Source organism: Dipodomys spectabilis, unplaced genomic scaffold (assembly GCF_019054845.1).
Source record: "Dipodomys spectabilis isolate Male_0828 unplaced genomic scaffold, ASM1905484v1 ptg000051l, whole genome shotgun sequence".
Lineage (NCBI taxonomy): Eukaryota > Metazoa > Chordata > Mammalia > Rodentia > Heteromyidae > Dipodomys > Dipodomys spectabilis.
The window spans coordinates 19236747-19259093 of NW_024870728.1; the positions used below are offsets into that span (position 1 = coordinate 19236747).

Here is a 22347-nt window from a genome sequence, read left to right on the forward strand (position 1 = left end):
GGCTAATTAGTAAAGCCTAGAACAAAATGAAATTACAAAGTCCTTTGTTGAAAAATTAAGAGTCGCAAATGGTGACAGTGGAGTGTTAAGCAATCATAGGTCCCTCTGAGGATGGCCTGTATAGAACTCATTCCCATGCATTTTAGGTCACATTGTTGATGGGAAGGTTAGAGGTATTGGAATCTTTCTTTCTTTTTCCTTCCTTCCTTCCTTCCTTCCTTCCTTCCTTCCTTCCTTCCTTCCTTCCTTCCTTCCTTCCTTCCTTCCTTCTTCCTTCCTTCTTTCCTTCCTTTCTTTTTCTTTCTTTCCTTTCTCTCTCTCTCTCTCTCTCCCTTCCCCCTCCGTGTGTGTGTGAGAGAGAGACAGAGAGAGACAGAGATAGAGAGACAAAGAGAGGAGGGGGAGAGAGAGAGAGTGAGCAAGGGAGATAGTAGAGCTTGAATTCCTTGTCGTCAGCTTGCCAGGCAGGTGCTCCACTAAGGTTAGAGACTTTGATAGGGTAGGGAACTACGACTTGTGAGAGGAACAGTAATGGTATAATGTCATAATATTTTATAGATCTACTTTTAAATCAAATTGTTTTAAAATACTTGTTAAGGAAATCTAGAAGTCAATTATATGGTAGAGGTAGTGAGCTTGATATACCTATTTTTATTAAGATAATCTATTGCTATACAACTGTCCATTGATAATATTTCAACTTGATTATTTTTATTAGAGGTGGCCATTAAAATATAAAGGTGCTGTTGAGTTGTACACTGAAGTTATTTTTAGCATAGATTTGTAATATTGATATTTGTATTGTTAGCTAATTTATTTTTAAATTAAAAGGTGTCTTATTTATTTGTTTTAGTTTGTCAGTCATGGATTTGAACTCAGGATCTGGTGCTGCTCCTGAGCTCTTTTGCTAATGTTGTACCACTTTGAGCCACAGCTCCATTTGCATTTTTGATGGTTAATTGGAGATAAGAATTTCCCAGACCTTCCTGCCTGAGCTGGCTTTGAGCTGTAGACCTCAGATCTCAGCTTCCTGACTGGCTAGGATTATAGGTATGAGCCACCAGTGTCTGGCTAGGAGCCCTATTTTTAATTCTATAAATGATTTAAAATAAATTCCTTAAAATAAATAAAATATTTCCCTACTGGGAAATATTGTGCTAGAGATCTTATAATAATAGTTGTTAAGTGTATTCTCTTGAAATTGATGGTTTTGGTTACTAGAGTTCAAATTATGCATCTGTTAATTTACTTTGCTTGGTGTCTTTGTTAATTCAAATTAGTTTGACTGATTGTAAAATAACAATGGTGTTTTTTAATGCTCACCTTGGCCAGTTACTCACATATACCTGATCAGTGAACTCCAAGGGCTTGAAAGATTTAGATGATATGTTTGGAGATAAATAATAACAAGAGCCAGGCCTTGGTGGCTCATGCCTATAATCTTAGCTACTCAGGAGGCTGAGATCTGAGGATCAAGGTTCAAAGCCAGCCAGGGCAGGAAGTTCGTGAGACTCTTATCTCCTTTTTTTTTTTTTTTCCTTTTTTTGGTTGGTCATGGGGCCTTGTACTTGCTAGGTAGACAACCTACTCTTAAACCCCAGTCTTAGTCCTTTTTGCTCCAGTTATGTTTCAGATAGAATCTCTTTTTTTGTGTGTCAGTCGTGGGGCCTGAACTCTGGGCCTGGGCACTGCCCCTGAGCTCTTCAGTTCAAGATGAGTGCTCTACCATTTGAGCCACAGCACCACTTCCGGCTTTCTCTGCTTATGTGGTTCTTAGGAATCAAACCCAGGGCCTCATGCATTCAAGGCAAGCACTCTACCACTGAGCTGCCTTCCCAGCCCCAGGATTGGAACTTAGGGCTTTGTATTGCTAGGCAGGCTCTCAACCCTTCAGGAACTGTTTTTAAAATGAAATTATTAGGGACACATCTTTTGGTACATTTATAAACCATTTTAAGATTTTTTATTATGAAAAATATTTTGGAAGGGTTGAATATTTGATTTAACTCTATCATATTCTTTACTCATTTTCTTGCAGCATTATGAGGTTTGTTCAAATGAAGGGTTGAAAACAATTACTTTGTGGTAAAATAGTTTACAGTCCATGAAAATCGTGAAACATGTCTATACATAATTTTTAAAGACAATCATACTATGTTAAGGGAGAAAAACTAGTTTGGAAAATTCATGTGCATGGTTTAATATTTAAAAAATGTGTGCAGCCAGGTGCTGGTGGCTCACACTGGTAATCCTAGCCACTTAGGTTGAGATCTAGAGGACTGTGGTTCAAAGTGATCCAAATATCTAATTTTATATGGGGAGGCTATATTATATTCTCACACATAATAAGGAAACTATCTGGTTATAAAAATATATACCAAGCAGTTAGAAATAGTTTACCTTGCTAATTATGTTGACATTCTTTATATTTTTTAATATTCATACATTACTATTTTTTTTGGGGGGGGTCCGGTTGTGGGGCCTGAACTCTGGGCCTGGGCGCTGTCCCTCAGCTCTTCAGCTCAAGGCTAGAGCCCTACCACTTGAGCCACAGTGCCTCTTCCAGCTTTTTTCTGTTTGCTTATGTGGTGCTGAGGAATCGAACCCAGGGCCTCATGCATGCAAGGCAAGCTCTCTAACACCTTCCCAGCCCCACCTTACTATTTTTCTAAAGTGAACATGGTGGTACATGTTTGTAATTCTTGAAACCTACAAGATTCTGGGTTTGAGGCCAGTCTAGGCTACATAGTAACATCCTGTCCAAAAGAAAAAAGCAGTGAAAGCAAAATCTTTTGTGGGGCTTGAACTCAAGGCCTGGGCACTGTCCCTGAGCCCTTTTGCTGAAGGCTAGCTAGCACTATACTACTTTGAGCCACAGCACCACTTCTGGTTTTCTGGTGGTTAATTGGAGATAAGAGTGTCATGGACTTTTCTGCCCCAGCTGGCTTTGAATCATGATTCTCAGATCTTAGCCTCCTGAGTAGCTAGGATTACAGGCATGAGCCACCACTGCCTGGCAGAAATTGTTTTTTTGTTTTTTTTTTTAATGTGCCATTTCTATTTTGTGGCCTTTATTATAATTGTAAAAAGTTATGATGTTTAGAAGAATTTTATATTTATTACATATATTGAAATTTGGAGGTGAGGAGCTAAGGAATATTTTGGATGCCAGAAATCATAATTTTATATTTTTGAATTGGAAAAATTGAGAAGTAAGTGTGGTATTAGATTTGGACCTGCATTTGAAAACTACTTAGCACCATTTTTTTTTTTTTTTACCAGCTTTATAGCCCATGCCTATGCTATTTATCTTTTTTTTTTTTGCTATGATTTACTCATCTGTAATTGGTGTTGATAGTAATATCACTAGATAGCTCTAATATTACCTGTTTTGCAGCTTAGTTGCAAAGATTAGAATGCTTTAGAGTATTTAGTATAAGTGTCTGGCTCATGCTATGTACTTAATAAATTATAGCTATGGTTTTTCACTATTATCCGCTGTTTAGTGAATGGGATTGATAAAAATAATTGTAATTCAAAAAAAGGATATGGCAAAAATGGATAATTTAAACTGAAGATTGGCTTATACGAATGGAAAAAATCAGTGTGTTGTAGATAATTTTTTGTAGATGAAAATAATTACTAAAATGTAAATACTTGCATGTTTCACAAGAAAACACTGTAGGCCAGACAGTGAGCTCACATTTTGCATTTCAGAGTACTGAAAGGTTGAGTGTTTCCTTGCAGAGTGCACAGTTGACCGAAATCATCAACAGTTTGATTGCTCCACTCAACTTGTCTCCAACTTCATCTCCCCTGTCCTCCAAATCCTGTAGCCATAAATGTCTGGCTAATGGAATTTCCAGGAGGTATGTGACTTGATTTAATTTACTTAGCTTTAGTTGATGTATAAGTATTATAGCTACTTTTTATTATAGCTACTTTTTTCTTCCAATGAAGGACTATAATTGGTGACCCACAGATAATAATTTTAGATGACAGACTTAGTTTTGTGATATGAACCTTGCAATAAACAATAAAGGTTTCCAGAATATTTGATTATCTTCCTAAAAAAGTGTACCATTGATAGCATTTTCTATAAACCACTACCTTACTATGCTTTCTATTTTGTACCTCTTGTTCTTTTTAATTCCACAAATCCTTGAAATGCATTTTGAGGGGAAAAAAAGTACCTAAGTATAGGTTGGGAACAGAAGATTGTCAAATATCACCAGTAAGCTCAGCTTAAATTTTATTCAGTTGATTTAGTATATTAACTTTTATAATATAATTTTCTGAATGTATTAAAACATAGGCTATAAAATCATTACCAGTCTTCTATATCAGAAATAATATATAGTCTGTTACTTCTAATTCTTTTTCCAGAAGAGCATTAGTTATATTTTATTTCTCTTACTTTTCTCTTGGACTTTTCTTATATAAAGAAGTGATAGAAGATAATAGAATAATTACTAATAGAATATTATTTTGTGAACAATCTAAATTTTTCAAGTCAAATTATAACTTTAGCTTTGGCTTATTATTAAGGAGGAGTAAGAATACTTTTGAATTTGAATTAATATTAATAATTACATGATTTATTATTTTAATAACTTCTTGATATAGAATAAAAGGAAAGTTTATACCATGATGAAATCATGCTTCTTAGACATCATATGCTTAATGAAATTAGTGAATATAAACCAACTTTTTTTTTTTGTTGTTGGTCATGGGGCTTGAACTCTGGGCTTGGGCACTGTCCCTGTGCTCTTCAGCTCAAGGCCAGTGCTCTACTGCTTGAGCCACAGTGCCACTTCTGCTTTTTCTAGTGGTTTATTGGAGATAAGAGTCTCACAGACTTTCCTGCCCGGGCTGGCTTTGAACAGTGATCCTCAGATCTCAGCCTCCTGAGTAGCTAGGATTACAGGCGTGAGCCATCGGTGCCTGGCTATAACCCAACTCTTAAAAATGCAATTATCTGATTTTTATTTCTAATTAGTTTCAAAGTTTAAATTTTAATGATCTTACAATTTTATTCATGCTGGGATACTTATTATTATTTAGGTTTGCTTTATTTTTTTGTTGGCTTTATATTTATTCCTTGCATCACTGCTGATTCACTTTGAAAATGAAGGAGTCATATGTTGTATAAGGCAACAATGATACTTCTAAAAATCTAAAAATCTTAATTATGTGAGTCATGATAACAGTATAAACTGATTTATAATTTGAATCATTAAAAGATGTATGTGGTTTATGTGATTTTAATAACATTTTAACCTAAGAAAGTACTAGTGTATATACATATATATCATATTTATGTATGTGCATGTTTATGGATACATTTTCATTTTAAGTGTAGTTTACCCCACCAGTATGCATTCTCCATGTGTGTATTCCATGTCCCTGGATCCCAACATTACTAATCAAAATTATCTGAGAAAAAATGCCATTGTACTGAACATGTATAAATTTATTTTTCTTCTCTGAACACAGCATGACAACCATTTACATTGGTTAGATATTGTAAGTAATCTAGAGATGATTTAAAATCTACAGGAGGATGTGTGTAGGTTATATGTAAATATTACATCATTTTATATAAGGGATTTGAATGTTCCTGATTTGGGTATCTGAAGGGGTTATGAAACGAGTCTCTTAAGGATATGTAGAAATGAGCGTACTTTCATATAAAAATGTTGACTTTAACTTTTTAAAGTGTGCCAACAGGTGTTTTAATAAGGCTTTTTATAGCAGTAAACTTAAACTACTTTCTCTGTAATGTGTTTCAAAAAGAATTTCTTTTCAAGTTCATTATGAAAGTTGTATTTCTCTTAAAGGAAAGATTGTCTTTATTTGCTAACATTTATTAGATCATATAATAAGGCTACTTATTATCAAAGAAGAGGTGAGCAATTTACATTACAGTTTCTGTTTAACATGTATCAATAGTGTTTGTAAATTTCTGCTACCAGATGACCATTAAACTATGTTATAAATGTAAAGATTTTGGGGAATATCTCCGGCTTTGTAACAATATTTTATAACTATTCTACCATTTAAGATAGTACATGCTATAATCTGTATGTCTCTTTCACCCAAAACATAGAAACTGGGATATATTATAGACAAGAGAATATAAATACTGAAAAGAAATCAACTTTTGAACAAAACGTAGTTTGTTATGTCAGATGCCAGAGAAGTACTAAAAAGTATTTATTTATTTATTTTGTCAGCTATGAGTTAAGACTTTCACCAGAGTAGTTTAGTGTCATGAGGGAGACAAAAGATAAATGTGGAAATCAGAGAATCTGTACAGAGGAGTCAAAACTATATCACAAGCTTGCTTCCTGTAAAAGTTACAAAATAACTATGCAAGGTCAAAGGAAGTATTCTTGTAAGCATCTTTATTAACATAAAGGGAATAAAAGGAGCAAGAGATTGTAAATTAGTAATACTTAATCACAAAGTTCTTAAGGTATGTATAGAAAAAATAAATGTATTCTTTAAATGTGTCATGAAAGAGATTAAGATGTATGTTGATGAATTTTTTTATAAAGCGATTATAGCCAGATTAAGAGTGAGAAATGGAGCTTAATGAATTAGCTGAAGCTGTGGATAGATATTGACAAATACACTTCTTTCTTCTCTCCTCTTTTAAATTCAGGAAATCACAGATTTCTGATAATGACAATAAAAAAGAAATAGGTCAGGAAAACTATTAGAAGTAGAGAAAATATGAAAAGACAAAGGCAAAGGTAACATCTAAAAGTAAGCAGTGTTGAGGGAAAGGTTTTATCTAAATTGGAGTCATAGTTAGATATAGCTGACTTCTCAGGAGCTATAAGGAGCCAGGGTTTAGTGGAATGGTATCTTCTGTGTGCTCAAAGAAAATAGATGTTTACTTAGAATTTCGAGGTAAAGAGAAAATGTTTTTAAGTGTGAAACACAAGCATTTTCAGCCCACCTAAACCGAAAAAGTAGACTAATGATCCAGAAGGAAAATCTCAATGGTAAATAACTGTAGGAATATGTATCGATGTAATCAAACAATAAAATATATTTAGATTGATTTTTTAAAGTATGCATGAATAACAATGATGAATAAATAACCCATATGTGTGTGTTCCATAAAGGCCAGAGGAGGGTAAATAGACTTAAATTGTACTCAGGTCCTTGATATCCTAAACTAAATATGATAGGGAGTCTCCTTAATAGGTTGGGAGCTTCTTGGTTTGTGATAATGTTATAATCTTGGTCTGGTTGGTAGTTTCAGGTCAGTAGCTGACTGAAGGAAGCACTGTTTTATATTTCCAAGTTAAACAAATATTCTATGTATTTGTTTATATGTCATATTTCATAGTTTCATGTTAAAAAATGAGACTCAACCCATATACGACTTCAAGAAGGATAAAGAGAAAATACAGTTGTCCTCATAATTTTGAAAAGAAAATTTCAATGACATTAATCATCATGAACCTTAGAATGAGAATAATCTAGATTCACAGGTATAATATTTAATTTGTTGATAGGAGAAATAGTTATATCTCATTTTAACCTTTTATCTTAAAGTTTTTGTGACAGGATTGATCCATTTGTTGAGTTTATAATCTTTCCCTTCTCTTTACCTGACAAATCTGTCTTGATCTAGGATGATGTTTGTTTTGTCTTTTTTTTTTTTAAAAGAAGTATTCATATATGATTACAGAAGATAATAAGAAATGACTAGGGAAAAGAACAAGCAGCTATCATATATCTTTAGTCTCCTTGTGGCCTGAAAAGAATTCTTGCATTTATTTGTGAATTTTGAAGTACATGCTCAACCAAAATGTGTGAATTAATACAAATGTATTAATTAATGGAGACAAAACTAGCAGAACGATAACAAGCAGTTTCAGAATATTACAGATGTAAAACATATATATATATATATATATATATAAATAATAGGCAATTTTGTGATTTTCTTTGGTAATATAATTTCTATAATAAGGCGTGCTTATTTGAATTTTATATCTCATTTTATCATAATTAATTATACCATTAAAAGAAATTCAAAATTTTTAATTTGTCCATTTCTTCGATACTCTTTTTGGATCATATAGAACTTCTTGTTTGAAAATTTTTTTTAAAAAATTAAGGTCATTTTATGATATCCTAATTATCACTTTGCTACATTGTCTTTAAGCTTGTCTGGTTCATAATTTTCTAGGATACCTTGTGCACATTTGCTACTCACTGATTCCTAAACCCCATCTCTTATTTAATAGGAGGAAAGTATTAGAGGTTTTTTTTAATGCTTTATTAAGACCTGAAATGAATCACTAGGAAATGAGCAAAATAAAAATATTGAGAATTCAAATAAATGAAGCATTACATTTTATCATAATAGAGGTATTTATGAGCTTTTAGAACTCATATTCTATGTGAAGATAAAATGTTGCTAATGGATTGTTGTTTACCCCATGGGGTATAATCTCTGAGAAAGTAAATTTCTACTTGAAGTAATGTCTAGATTTTTGGTGTTTGTTTTTGCCTTAATGAGCTCCAGAATGTGATTGGAAATTAAATTCCAATCAATCATTCCCATTCTATTTATTTCCACTAATGGTAATTATCTCACATGAAATACAGCCATTCTTTCTAATTGGCTGTCATAATGAGAAACTTAAGTTGAACTGGCAAAGTAGTCACATATAAAGTAATTCTTTCTCCCTCACAATGTTTCAATAGTCACTTCTCAATTATGATAAAACATTATTTGCCAGCATTATATTCCAACTCAATGTTTTCAATATAATTTTGGATTCCTATGAATGACATTAATTATCATATTAGCTAGATGTATGATGTCAATAGGGAAATAAAACTTCCCCTGCTGTGTTTTGAAATTAGTGTCAGTAGGAATTACTTTCTTTTATAAAATGCTTATTTTCCCTTTTTATCTTTAATAATGTAAATCTAAAATCAATAGTATAAAATAAAATCTAAAATTAAACTCTAGTATAAAAAAATTATAAAGCTTTAACAAATTGTGCCACAGCTACAAGATAGCATACCATGAAACCATTAAAATTGTGTTTACGTAATCACTTGGGAACATAATTATTTTGGAATATTCAGTGTAAAAATAAGGATATGAAAATTATAGTATTTGGGGGGGGGGTCCGGTCATGGGGCCTGAACTCTGGGCCTGGGCGCTGTCCCTCAGCTCTTCAACTCTAGGCTAGTGCTCTACCACTTGAGCCACAGCGCCACTTCTGGCTTTTTGCTTATGTGGTGCTGAGGAATCGAACCCAGGGCCTCAGGCATGCAAGGCAAGTGCTCTACCACTGAGCCACCTTCCCAGCTCCTTATAGTTTAATCAGAATAACCCTCTTTTTCATATTCTTCTGATACTCTATTGATGAACAACTTCCACTGCAATTCCTTGTATCATCTTCATACACAGTTACATTATATTTTTAAATCATTGGTCTTCCATTGCTCTTTTTCCCGCATCCCCTAACCAACCCCATAGTTAATCATGTATGAGTACATGCATACATACATACATATAAAAAATGCATGTTGATAAATATATAAATCCTTTAGATCTAGCTTCCACATATAAGCAAACTGATGAGAAATTTTGCTTTATAGCTTGGCTAATCTAGTCTCCAATTCTGTTTCCCTGCAAGTGACATAATTTCATTTTTCTTTATGGCTGGGTAATATTCTATAGTATATATTATATTTTCTTTATCCACTTATCTGTTGTTGGACATTTTAGCAGACTCACAGTTTGGCTACTGTGAATAGTGCTACAATAAACTAAAGTGTGTAGGCATTTTTTAAAATATTGATTTACTCAGTTAGATATATTTCCAGTAATGGTATAGAAGGGTCATAGGCTAAGTCTATTTTCAAGTTTTTGAGGAACTTCCTACTAGTTTCCATAATGATTGCACTAGTTTACATTTACACCAACAATGTACCTTTCCCCCCGCATCTTCACCATCATTTGTTATTGTTTTCTTTACGATTGCCATTCTGATGAGTGAGAATGAATCTTAGTTTTGTGTTTACTTTTGGCTAAGGATGATGAACATTTCTTCATGTATATATTAACCACTTACATATCTGAGAACTGTCAGTTCCTTTTATATTTCATGTTTGAATTCTTTCATTATTATGAATATGTATTCTCTATTTGTTGAATACCTGGTAAAGGTTTTTTCCTTCATTCTATGGTTGTCTCTTAGTTCTAATAATTGTTTCTTTTGCTGTGTGGGAACCTTTTAATTTGATGTAGTCCCATTTGTCAATTCTTCTTATTTTTTTTTTGGACAATTGGGGTCTTATTCAGAAAATAATTACCTATGTCTATTACTTCCATGATTTTCCCTACATAATCTTATAGTAAAATTCTTATTTTGAGTTCTTTGGTCCTCTTGGAGTTGATTTTTGTATAGGGTAAAAGATAGGAATCAAGTTTCAATGTCCTACAAGCAGATAACTAGTTTTTCCACTACTACTAAAGTATATATTTTTGGATCCGTTGTCAAAAATTAGAGAGATGTAGCTTATGGCTTTACTTCTGAGTCTCTTGTTCTATTGCTCTTCAAGTCTCTTTTTGTTAGGACTACTGCTTTTGTTACAATGGCTTTGTAGATTAATTTGAAGTCTAATATTTTGATACCTCTAGTGGTACTCTTCTTTTTTTAAATTACAAATGCTTTTGTTATTTGTGGGATTTTATGCTTTCATGTGCTATTTTTTAATTGACTTTTCTAGGAAGAATGACCTGGTGACTTTTCTAAAGCTCTCTTGTAACCTATTTGCAGACTTTTTTTGGCTCTTAGGCATTCATCAAACTATTTAGTTGTATGATATGTTATGCATGTGTGATCTATAATCATAAACTTGACAACATATATGTATATATTTCTGTATTTATTAAAAAAAAGTACTGAGCATCAGCCAGATATGTAATGTGCTATATCGTATACAGGAATAGATACAATAGATATCTATGGACCATGATTGACTGAGGAAGAAGACATTTACCAGATGATCATGGAAATAAATGTAAAATTGTTACCATGAGAAGTGATATGAACAAAAGGTAAATAGGGATCATATTGTAGAAAATTACACCCAGTCTTTAGAGGGATATAGGGCAATCAATGGCTCAAGACTTATAGAACTGGCTCATGCCTGTAATCCTAGCTACTCAGGAGGCTGACATCTGAGGATCACAGTTCAAAGCCAGCCCGGGCAGGAAAGACTGTGAGACTTCTATCTCCAATAAAACCACCAGAAAACCGGAAGTGGTGTTGTAGCTCAAGTGGTAGAGCGCTCACCTTGAGCTGAAAAGCAAAAAAAAAAAAAGACTTATAGAACTCACTTTAGAACTGGTACTCAAATGACTGCTGGAAATTACAAGTGAAAGATGTGTAGAGCTTCCAGGAGCAGAATTAGCATATACATAGATGTTGTACTAAGTTGTGCAGTAAAATATATACCTTAAATCAGATATAAAACTGTCACTGGACAGAGCTGAGGTTTAGTGAAGCTCCCCTTTAAGTATAGGAACTCTTTGTTTAGGGTTCTTGACTTCAATCACAGAATAAGAATTTCTGGACAAGTCACAATGGTAAGAAAACTTGGCAGAGCTTTATTAAGTAAACAAGCAAGGAAACATACACAAAAAAAGCAGACAAACAGAAGGGCAGGGGCACACTCTAGCAGAGTGTGGGTGCTTTTATAGGGACACAAAGACATAGACACAGACACAGACAAGGAGATACCCAGAGAGACACAGCTCCTTGGGCTGTTGGGTACTTATAGGGTAAAGGCAGGGGTTCTGGCTTTAAGTCATGCAAAGCTAGGTGCTTTGTCTTTGCTTTAACTACACCTTCTGTTATGCTCAGAATTTCCAGGTAAGAATGCATCCTGCCATAAAACCGATCCTTATCCTTGAAGGGAGGAGACATCCTGCTATCTGCATTTTAGGGCATCCTATCTGGCAGTTGTGAATTCTTGAGTGAGAAATGCATCCCTTAGGAAAGAATGCATTCAGTTGTCTCTCTTTGAAGCAAAGATAGCATTTCTAAGCTTTTAGATACCATATTTCTTAGTTGCCTACACCAGACTTCAGTTTCCATAAGTTATCCTGCTTCTTTTCCCCCAAAATGACTTTGTTCCTTTAATCTTAAGGGAAGTACATGAAGGAATATCTCCTGTATTTGCTATTAGCAGACCATACCTCATTTTTCCTAGTCTATCGCTTCAAAACCAGCCATGAGATAATAGAGAAGCCACACTGAGAGGCCGAATTTTGGAGTCTTTATTGTAGCCCTAGTGGACTGCAGAAGGCCATTTACAAAGTTCTGCAGCCTTGAACAGAGCTTGCATGGACCCTTTAAAGACAAAGGTCACAGGTTGGGTGGAGACCAAACCTCAGCAAAGTATTATATATAAACACAGCACTAGATTAGGAGCTCCCCTGGGGCTAAACAACTTGAGTGTGCACATCTACATTTCCCCCAGGCTGGGCCCTCCTGGCCCAACCCATTGAGCCAGGCATCTGCAATTTAAAGGAAGACTTATCTCACCTTTTGGCCTTAGAGCTGTGTGGACAGCCCCCTTCTCCTGGCTAGGCTTCAGGATGTCTGTGAAACCAACAGTCCCAGCACCTGGCCAGGCATGAAGATGGCTGTGACTCAGTTTCCCCACTATAATTTTAACACAGGGAATAAAGAGCAGGCAAGCATGATGCAGGAAGAGGTAAGAGAGTTATATTAGGCCAGACAAACCAGGTCATTTAGAAATATATAAAGATATAAATCTTCCAGAGACAATAAGGCTTTGAAAGATTTTAAGCAGTATGTATAGCAGGTTGAGAAAGGGAAGTGTATAACAGGATGAGATACGGTGGAGGAAGTAAAGATGGAATATAATATTTGACTTGGATTGTGTAAAATGGATAATCAATGATTTTAAGATAAAAAAGTAAGTGTGCTGTGGATAAGACTTCCCTGGCAACTAGCTATTTTAGCTAGTAACTATAATTGTAACTGTAACTCTGTAACTCCTCTTCTGCTGTTTTCTGAACAATGTGAGCCCTAACCCAGCTGAACCATTACCATCCTTTGTTCTATTCCCCTGCTTCCCGCCAGCAAAACCTTGGCGGGAAATTTAAACCTGAGGTGCAAATTTCTTGTAACAATTATTGGCTAAAACCAACACCCAACCTTCCCTATTCCCCGCCCTAGCCCAAAATGCTTAAAAGCTGTTGTGGGTTGGTACTCTGGGTAGTTTCCTGAGATCCTGACTCCAGGTGTGGCCTGGCGCTTTAAGCACCTTTCACTCAATAAAATCTTTTACGTTTTCACTGCAGACTGAGTGGTCTCACTGCACCTACCCACTACAAGATTAATTCAAAATATTTATCTAGCAGGTCCTATAAGTGGATGAGAGATCAGCATAGCTGGTATAAAAGAAGAAAGCTCATAATTTGGATTAGGAAGGTAGCAGTAGGAATGTAGAAGAATGTTGAAGGATCCTTCACATCCATCCCAGGGGACCATGCAGAGGAAGGCAGGCACAGGAGAAAGATTATTATAAGGTTCATTAGAGGAGCCATGTTTTCCCTGAGAGGGAGCACATAGCACCTGTCCCTATCCAGGTAGCAGGGGAGTCTGGGGGGAGGAAGTGAGGTAGATGGGAGCTCAGGTGGGTCTGAGCAGAGAGAGGGAGGGGCCAGCTTTATGGCAGGAACTCCAGGGCAGGGAGGAGCTCAGGTCTGGGTAGAGCTGATGACCCTTTGGGGATAATACTAACACATGTAAGCTAGAAAAACCTACCTTATTCTTATTATATCCCCTTCTAAATTCTTTTTTTTAATGTGTGTGTGTGTATGTGTGTGTGTGTGTTTGTGTGTGTGTGTGTGTGTGTGTGTGCGTGTGTGCGCACACACGCGTGTGTTCCTCCTACAAATTCAATTTGTATTTGGTTACCGTACCTGAGCTTTTGTGGTCAAGGCTAGCATTTTACCACTTTAATCATGGCTTCAAAAATTTCTTGCTCTTTGGTAGTTAATTGGTAATAAAAGTCCCATGGATTTTCCTGCCCCTGGCTGGCCTTGAACTGATTTCAGCATTTTAAGTAGCTAGGATGACAGGCATGAACCACTAGTGCCTAGCTATATTTAATTCATTTTTAAAGCAAGTTATACACCTACACCACAAAGGACTGACTGTCATCTGGGAAATCTAAAAAGAAAAAAAAAAAACCAGCAACAAAAAGTAATTTATTACCTCACCTGGTAATTTTCCACTTATAAGCTTGGTATTTTAAAAGCATAAGGATGTATTCATCATATATTAGTAATTAATTGATAATTGTTTTATGACAATATTTGACAATTCCCATTGTATCCTTAGTCTCAGTGATTCATATTTATACTGATCCTTCAACAGTAATACTAAGCCTTGCCCATTTCTGAAATGTTCTTTTCCTGGGTCTCCTCCTTTGGCTGGCTTTTTTTAAAAAAAGAATATCCTGCAATGATAGTTTTAAGTTGACTTACCAATGGTATCTTCATTTGAAATTCATGTTTGAATTAATACTTAATCACCTGTATATTCCACTGTCTTCTAGTGAATACAACTTTGATTATCATTACAGGTGCAGTCTTGTGTTGTCTTTTTCAATATTTCCCAGGATTTTCCTCACCTTTGTTTTTTGAGGAGGCTTCAATAAATCTTTCTTTACAGATTGTAAAACACTCCATAAAATTTGTCAGTGATTTACAGTAACTGTTTACAACAACTTCCATCTATTATTTATAAAATTATTTTATGCAGCAAATTAACTTTAATGAGTATGGTGTAATTATTACATTATTAGTGAAGTAAACAGATTGCTCATTTCCAGTTTCGGTAAATTTTCATTTATTTGAGAAGTTTGAATTTTGATGACACTTCACAAGAATACTTATTTGTTAGAAAGTATAGAATTTGAGGATGAATCACCTACAAATGAGAGCACACATGAAAGAATAACACTACACTCTATTTTTTTGTTCTAAGTTTTCCTACCTTAGAAAATTTAAAATTTAGCAAACCCGGTCACCTTTAGCCAGTTCTCAACCTTTGTCCTTTTCATTCAGAAGGGAGTTAAGGAGTCTCTGTAAGTTTTTGCCTAAAGGTGTTTCTGACTTGGAGGCAGACCTGTTTTGCTGGATCTATTCTTATCTCCTAAATTTTCACCCTTCTCACTTGATTACTTTTAATAGTTGCTACTTAATTAAACTCATCTTCTTCCTAACTTCTTGCTCAGTGCCTGATCATATGGGCTACCTGTGCCTTCTGTAGACTCCTGGCAGAAGAGTACAGCTATATGGCAGGGTTTTTAATAGCAAACTGTATGTAGCATTGACCCATGTGTTTATTGCTGCCACCATGAACAATATCAAAATGTGAGATTGGATCTGTTAATTTAAGAGTAGCATTATACCTCAAATCAATGCTTTGTAACAAATTACATGACATAAGAGCTTTAGAATATTTTGACATACGAAGTATTCTTTCTAGACTTCTCTGAAGACTTAATATGCTAAAACAGAAATGGCTGTCATCTGCTTTTCTCCCTCTATAGAACAACAGTATATTTGTTTTTGTTTCTGTAATTAAAACCATTCAGTCATCTTTATTTCTCATTTCTCATTAATATGAAAAGCATTCTTGAATTACTTGCTTTATCTACCAAAAAAAAAAAAAATACTTAGAACAACCAAAATGTGATTCAAAACCAGTATTACTGCTATAGAAAAATGTCATGTTTATCAGGAAACACTAATTCTGTTTAAATCAAATATCATATTTAGAACTTACATGTTGATTAGCAGTATTGCATCTAGAAGAATCACTTGTTTATGTTAGGATTTTAAAGTGACTAGTTTTAATCTAGGTAGAAAGCCATACTTTATAAAACTGCCTGTAAAATTTATTGTCTATGTAATATAAATGAAAATAAATGTGCAAATGTAATGTTAAAATCAGTATTATTAACTGTACTTATTTTCATGTGTAGCTATATGATTGTTTTTATTTTACTTTATTGTTGTAGTTTCTAAATCAGATTTTTTTTTTTTTGTAATTTCTAAAAATTGCACTCTGCCTCAGAATTCACTGAAATGGTGCTAAAGATGGAGTTATGAGACTTTAGTGCATTCTGGCATTTAATCCTATGTTATTTTACCCATTGCAAAAAACTTTGATGTCAATAATTAAAACTATGTAATATGTATGTGTTTGAACTAGTTACTTAGAAAGAACATGGCTATTATACAAGAGAACTTGTGAGCACTTCCTGAATTTTGACATACTTATTTGTAGTAGAAAATAGAAATTATTTCTACAACTTACATACATAATAAATACAACTTAAATACATAAATGCATAATTCTCCACTGCTATCAATTATTTCATCAAACCACAAAATTGGCTAAAAGTAATACTCTTGTATCATAATGGACTAAGGCAATTTACATTTAGTTTTCTTTGTCTTTCTTGTTTTTTGTTTCATCTCCCTCCTACCCCAATTATTTCATGATATTTCAGTGCTTCAGAGAATTTAGATGAGCTCTCTTCCTCCCGTAACTGGTTACTTAATCAGAAGCACAGTAAGAAAAGGAGAAAAGACAGGACAAGATTGAAATCTCCATCCTTGACTGTCACGAGTACAGCAGCTCGAACAAGGCCACTTCAGAATTTCCACAAACGGAAACTCTACAGATTGAGCCCCCCTTTTTATTGGACTCCTCAGGTAAGGTCACCTTTGGGAAAACAAGAACGGAAGATTTAACTGTTAATATCTTTCTAGTATAAGTGGATTTAGATTATACAGATATTCAGTTTAATTACATATAGAAAACAAAATTACAGTTTATTTGCAAATATTGTAAAAGATATTGTGACTATGAGTGAGATTTGATAATTTCTAAAACATAGTATTACATTTTGAAATTTTCACATCTCCAGATTTTTATAAAAGTTGTTATCGCTCATTTGAGGGTTTTTGTTGTTATTGGTGTTGATGGTGCTGGTTTTGTTTTGTATGTGTTGGGAGGGTGGTAGTTTTGGGACTAAAACTCAGGGTTTAGGCATTGATTGAGCTTTTTTTTTTTTTTTTTCCAGAAGGCTAGCTCTACTATTTTGCCACAGTTTTACTTCAGTCTTTTGGGTGGTGAATTATAGATAGAATCTCAAGGACTTTCCTGCTTACACTGGCTTCAAACTGAGTTTCTCAGTTCTCAGCCTCTTGGGTAGCTAGGATTTCAGGCATGGGCCTCTGGTGCCTCGTTATTCAGACTTGTTAATGCTAATAATTTGTCCCAGGGCCACTTGAATGCTAAGCATGCCCAATCCAGCCCTCCCTCCCTCCCTCCCTCCTTCCTCATTCTCTTCCTGCCTTTCTGCCTTCCTGTCTTCTCTCCTCTCCTTCCCTTCCCCTCTCTTCCTCTTTTGTGCCTTTCCTTTTCCTCCTTTCCCTCCCCTCCTCTCTTTCCCTCCCCTGGTCTCCTTTCCTCCCCTCTCTCTCTTCCTCTCACTCTCTTTCTCTGTCTCTAGCTCTCCCCCACCATTCTGGGGTTTGAATTCAAGGCCTTGCTGCTAAGCAATCCCTCTACCACTTGAACCATGGTCCCAGTTCCTTTTGCTTCTAGTTGCTTTTCTGGTAGGATCTGTAGTTCCTCCCTGGGCTGGGGTCCTACCTCTCTACTTCTTCAATTGCTAGAATTACAATAGGATTATTGATGTGAACCACCACACCCAGCTTTTCTTTGAGACAAGATCTCAATAACTTTTCTTCTCTTGCTGACCATACCAGGATCTTCCTATTTCTATCTCCTATGTAGCTTGCATCACTGTACCCGACGCCCAAACCCCCACTTAAAAAAACAAAACTATTTTGTCATTTTGTTTAATAGAAATTAAATATTAAGGTGATTTAAAAACTATACTGTTAAAAATAGTCAAGAAAACAAATATACTATGTATTTGATGTATATTTATTCAGGTAAAGAAAATATGCACAGCTGTTATTTTAGAAGAAGAGATACTGTTCTCATTTTTAGATTTGATATTTGTTAATGCTGGTGAGTGTACATTTTCTTTGTTCTTGAACATAAACGCTGCAATTTTAGGTGTTCATATCTGTGCTTGTATAAGAAAAATATGCTTTATTGAATGCAGTCATTTTTAAAAGCATACTTTTATTTGTAGAAAGAAAAGATGGCTTTACTTCTTTTAGTATACCACTGAATATGTTGGCAAGGACAAAATAAACTATCTCCAGTTCTTGCTGTATGACATATCTTCCTACTTCTTTGGATTTCTTTCCTCTCCATTTCTGTTTCTTTTTCTTTTCTTTTTGTCTCCTCTTTTCTCCATTCTTTAATGCTAGAAACTAAATCTAGAATCTCTTATAGGATAGACAGCAGATTCTTTTTTTTTTTTTTTTTCTGATTCAGATGGGTGCTGGGATTTAAACCTCAGGTTTCATTGTAGGAGTTCTTCCACTAAGCTACACCCCCAGTCTTTTTTGTCCTGGCTATTTTTTCCACTGGAACAGTCTAGACTGCATTCTTCTATTTATATTTCTTGCCCTACCTAGATGCTAAACTTTTTCTGTTGAGATCTCATGAATGTTTTTTCCTGGGTTGGCTTAAAACCGATCCTTCTGATATCAGTCTCCTAAATAGCTAGGATTTTTGGTGCTTAGCTTAGATTTGTTAATACTATATATCAAAGAAAAGAAGTTCTCCTTGATGTTATTATTTAATATTAGTTGGTTTTTATTTTTACTCCATTAACTGAATATATTTATATAAAACTCAACTTTTAAGATTTCCTTTATAGAAATCTCACGTAAATAGTAATGTAAATTCTAAGAAATTCATTTTAAATAGAAGACTTATTTTACTATTTTATAAGTTGGATAGAATTAATTAGTACAACTCATGCAACTTGGAAATATTCTTTTTTTTTTTTTTGTCGGTCGTGGGGCTTGAACTCTGGGCCTGAGCATTGTCCCTGTGCTCTTCTGTTCAAGGTAGCACTCTACCACTTGAGCTACAGCTCCAGTTCCAGTTTTCTGGTGGTTTATTGGAGATAAGAGTTTCACGGACTTTCCTGCCCGGGCTGGCTTTGAACCTTGATCCTCAGATCTCAGCCTCCTGAGTAGCTAGGATTACAGGTGTGAGCCACCGGCGCCTGGCACAAAAATATTCTTTTAGATACTTATTTCACATTTTACAAAAGTTTTACATATGTGAAATTATGGATTAATTCTTTATAGCTTTTATAAGGTACATGTTTTTTTTTTTAAATGATTTTTGTTTAAAATTACTGTAAGCAATAGATAAGTAACATTCTTGAAATGTACTTTTGTGATCCTATAGTCATAAGTAGAATTGTCTACCTAAAATATACCATAGTGTTCTGATGGGGAAAATCTGTTTTAATACTTTAGGTGGTTTTTCAGATATTGTTAAAATATTGTAATGGGATAATTTATGTAAAATATCAACAGGATAATGTGAGCAATCAGTTTATTTTCTGACATCTATTTAAACTGCAAGTTTTTAATATTGCAATGTTGTTAAATTGCAGTGTGTCAATAAATCATAGCTACTATATTATAATCATAGCTACTATATTATATAATTTGTTTTGGAACATAAGAAAATATTTAAGAGATAACAAAAAAAGGAATGTTGCTTGTATATGTTTCATGTTCATCTACATGAAGGATCTAGAGCAGTGACATTCACTTAACTTTGTAATGATTCAAATTAGGTGTATATGTATGCTGTCCAGTATGATAGCTACTAGACAGCCATATCTACTGAACACATGAAATACTGTTCATGCAATAAGGAAATGATTTTTTCACTTAATTTTATTATTTAAATCTAAATAACTACATGTGGGTAATGGCTATCAAACTAAACAACACGTGTCTAGATTCAAAAATTTATCTCTATAGCAATGAGGATACATACCATTTATATTTTGTTTTCTACTAGGTCCCACTGGAAGAACCAGAGATTTTTGGTGAAATAATTGCTTCTCCAGTGTGGGGACAAAACAAATAAAAGATTAATGCAGAACATTTTAATATTACCAGAGGGCAAGGGGATAGCCTTTTAACAGTTAATAGAAACATTAAAAGAATACGAACTAGTTTGAAGAACTATTTGAGCATCAAAATGAATAAGGATATTATTGAGACATTGAAAAAAATAGGAAGCTCTAGGTTATACTGATAATAGTGAACAAGAATACTAAACAAAGCAAGAACAGGAGAACAATATGAAGCATCTGGCCCTTACAGCTAGAGCAAACATTAAACACAGCCCACTACTCAGCCAGAGTAAATGCTGCACATAGTAAAGACTTACTTACCTCAGATCCTATTGCAAGATACATTATGTCCACCTTTCAACACAAGTTGCAAAGCAACCTTGGAAGAACACACTTTGGAGAAACGAAACAGTTATTTGAACCAGCCTCAGAGAGATGTTGGAGTTACCAGAATCTTTCTATATGAGCATGTTAGTTCAAGGGAGCCTTCAATGTAACATTCCCACACATGTACACAGTATGTCCAGGGTAAGTCCATTCCCCTTAACACTCTTCCTCATCTGACTCCTACTCCCCCTTTTCTCCCTACTAAAACAATTTCAAGAAGTTTTATTGTTCTAATTTTTGTTCTTTTTTTTCTTTTTTTGATGTGCTTGTCGAACTAGAGTTTGAACTTAAGGGTTTGAGCTCAGTTAGCTTACTTGCTCAGCTGGTGCTCTATTACTTGAGCCATGCTTCAGCCCTGATTTTGCGTGTTATTTTGGAGATTTGAGACTCACAGAGATTTTTCTGCTTGTATTGATTTGGAACTTAAATCCTCCACTCCTCCCAGCAGCTACACTTCTAAGCATGAGCCACTGGTGCCTGGCTTCTTGTTCTATTTTTATACATGCAAAGAAGCTACTTCAACTATATTAATCCTGATTCACCCTCTTTGTTAGCTCTCTGGCTTCCTACTGGTATCCTCTTTCAACTGCAGACTCGCAGTCTTAATAATAATGATTAATATGTTAGAGGCTTTAATCATAAAGTAGAAAACGTAATGTTGATTGGTATAATATAAGCAGATAAAAGGAGCAAAAACAATCAAAGGTAATGCTTTCAGTTAAAAACACTGTAATTTAAAACTTTGATAGGTTTAGCAGCCATCAAGACATGACAAGCAAACGATTGGCACACTTAAAAGAACATTTAAGAAATTTGAGCCAATTTCATATAGTATATAGATAAGTAATAGGCATACTAAAAAGAGAGAAAGAAAATGTAGCAGAAGAAATATTTTAAGAAATAGTGGATGAGAAATACCCAAAATTAATGACAAGCATCAAATCACAAGTACAAGAAATTCAGGCAAGGAAATATCAGTCAGAATAAGTGCCAAAACTGTGTACATAGATATAACAGAGTCAAAGTTCAGAAACAAAAAGCATGGGTAAAATCTTGAAAAAATCCAGGGAGAAAAACATCTTACCCATGTAAGAATGAGGGTAAACTTTTTATTAGAAATTGTACAAGCAAAAAGAGAGGGAAGAGGAATCATTGAAAATGTTACAGGACAAAACAAAACAATTTCTAAACTGCATTTATTTGTTCTTTCCTGAAGTATGTACACATCTTAACTCTTAGCATCTAAGACTGTGACTTATTGGCTGAATTGTGTCCCCACGTACTCTTATGTTGAAGTCCAAATCCCCAACACCTTAGAAAGTAACCTAATTTAGAAGTAGATTTGAGGTAGAGGTAGACAGTGGATGGGGCGACTGGGGGAGGGGCCCCTAATCCAGTATGATTGGCATCCCTGTGAAAGAGGGAATTAATACACAGCTGCATACAAGGTCAACACCATACAACTATAAAAACTGAGTTCAAAAAGCTGCTTTTATAAGCTAAAGAGCACTAAAATTGGCAGGAAACACTAAAAGTTAGGAGAAAGACATGGAAGAGATCTTCCTGTCAGCTTTTAAATGAAACCAACCCTGCTGATATGTTGATGAGATATCTAGTCTCCAGAATTATTAAACAGATTTCTGTTATTTTAGCCACTCAGTTGTGGTACTTTGGTATAGCATACACATCAAGGTAGTTATTACAGTTAATTTATTTGTCAAAAGGTCTTTGTATTTGTAATTAAGTTAGAGAACATCAGACAAGATCATTTTCGATTTAGGTTGAGCTCTAAATCCGGTGATTCACGTTCTTTCTTATAATAGA

The 22347-nt window shown here is 34.6% G+C and overlaps 1 protein-coding gene across 5 annotated transcripts in view; it reads left to right on the plus strand.

Annotated features, from left to right (window-relative positions):
* Kansl1l (KAT8 regulatory NSL complex subunit 1 like) overlaps nucleotides 1-22347 on the plus strand; it is a 103799-nt gene that overhangs the window by 48321 nt on the left and 33131 nt on the right. For all 5 annotated transcript variants that reach the window (XM_042679183.1, XM_042679187.1, XM_042679184.1 and 2 more), the window contains 2 exons: nucleotides 3748-3869; nucleotides 16612-16816. In XM_042679183.1, coding sequence (XP_042535117.1) covers nucleotides 3748-3869; nucleotides 16612-16816 — 327 coding nt within the window. The remainder of the gene's footprint in view (nucleotides 1-3747; nucleotides 3870-16611; nucleotides 16817-22347) is intronic.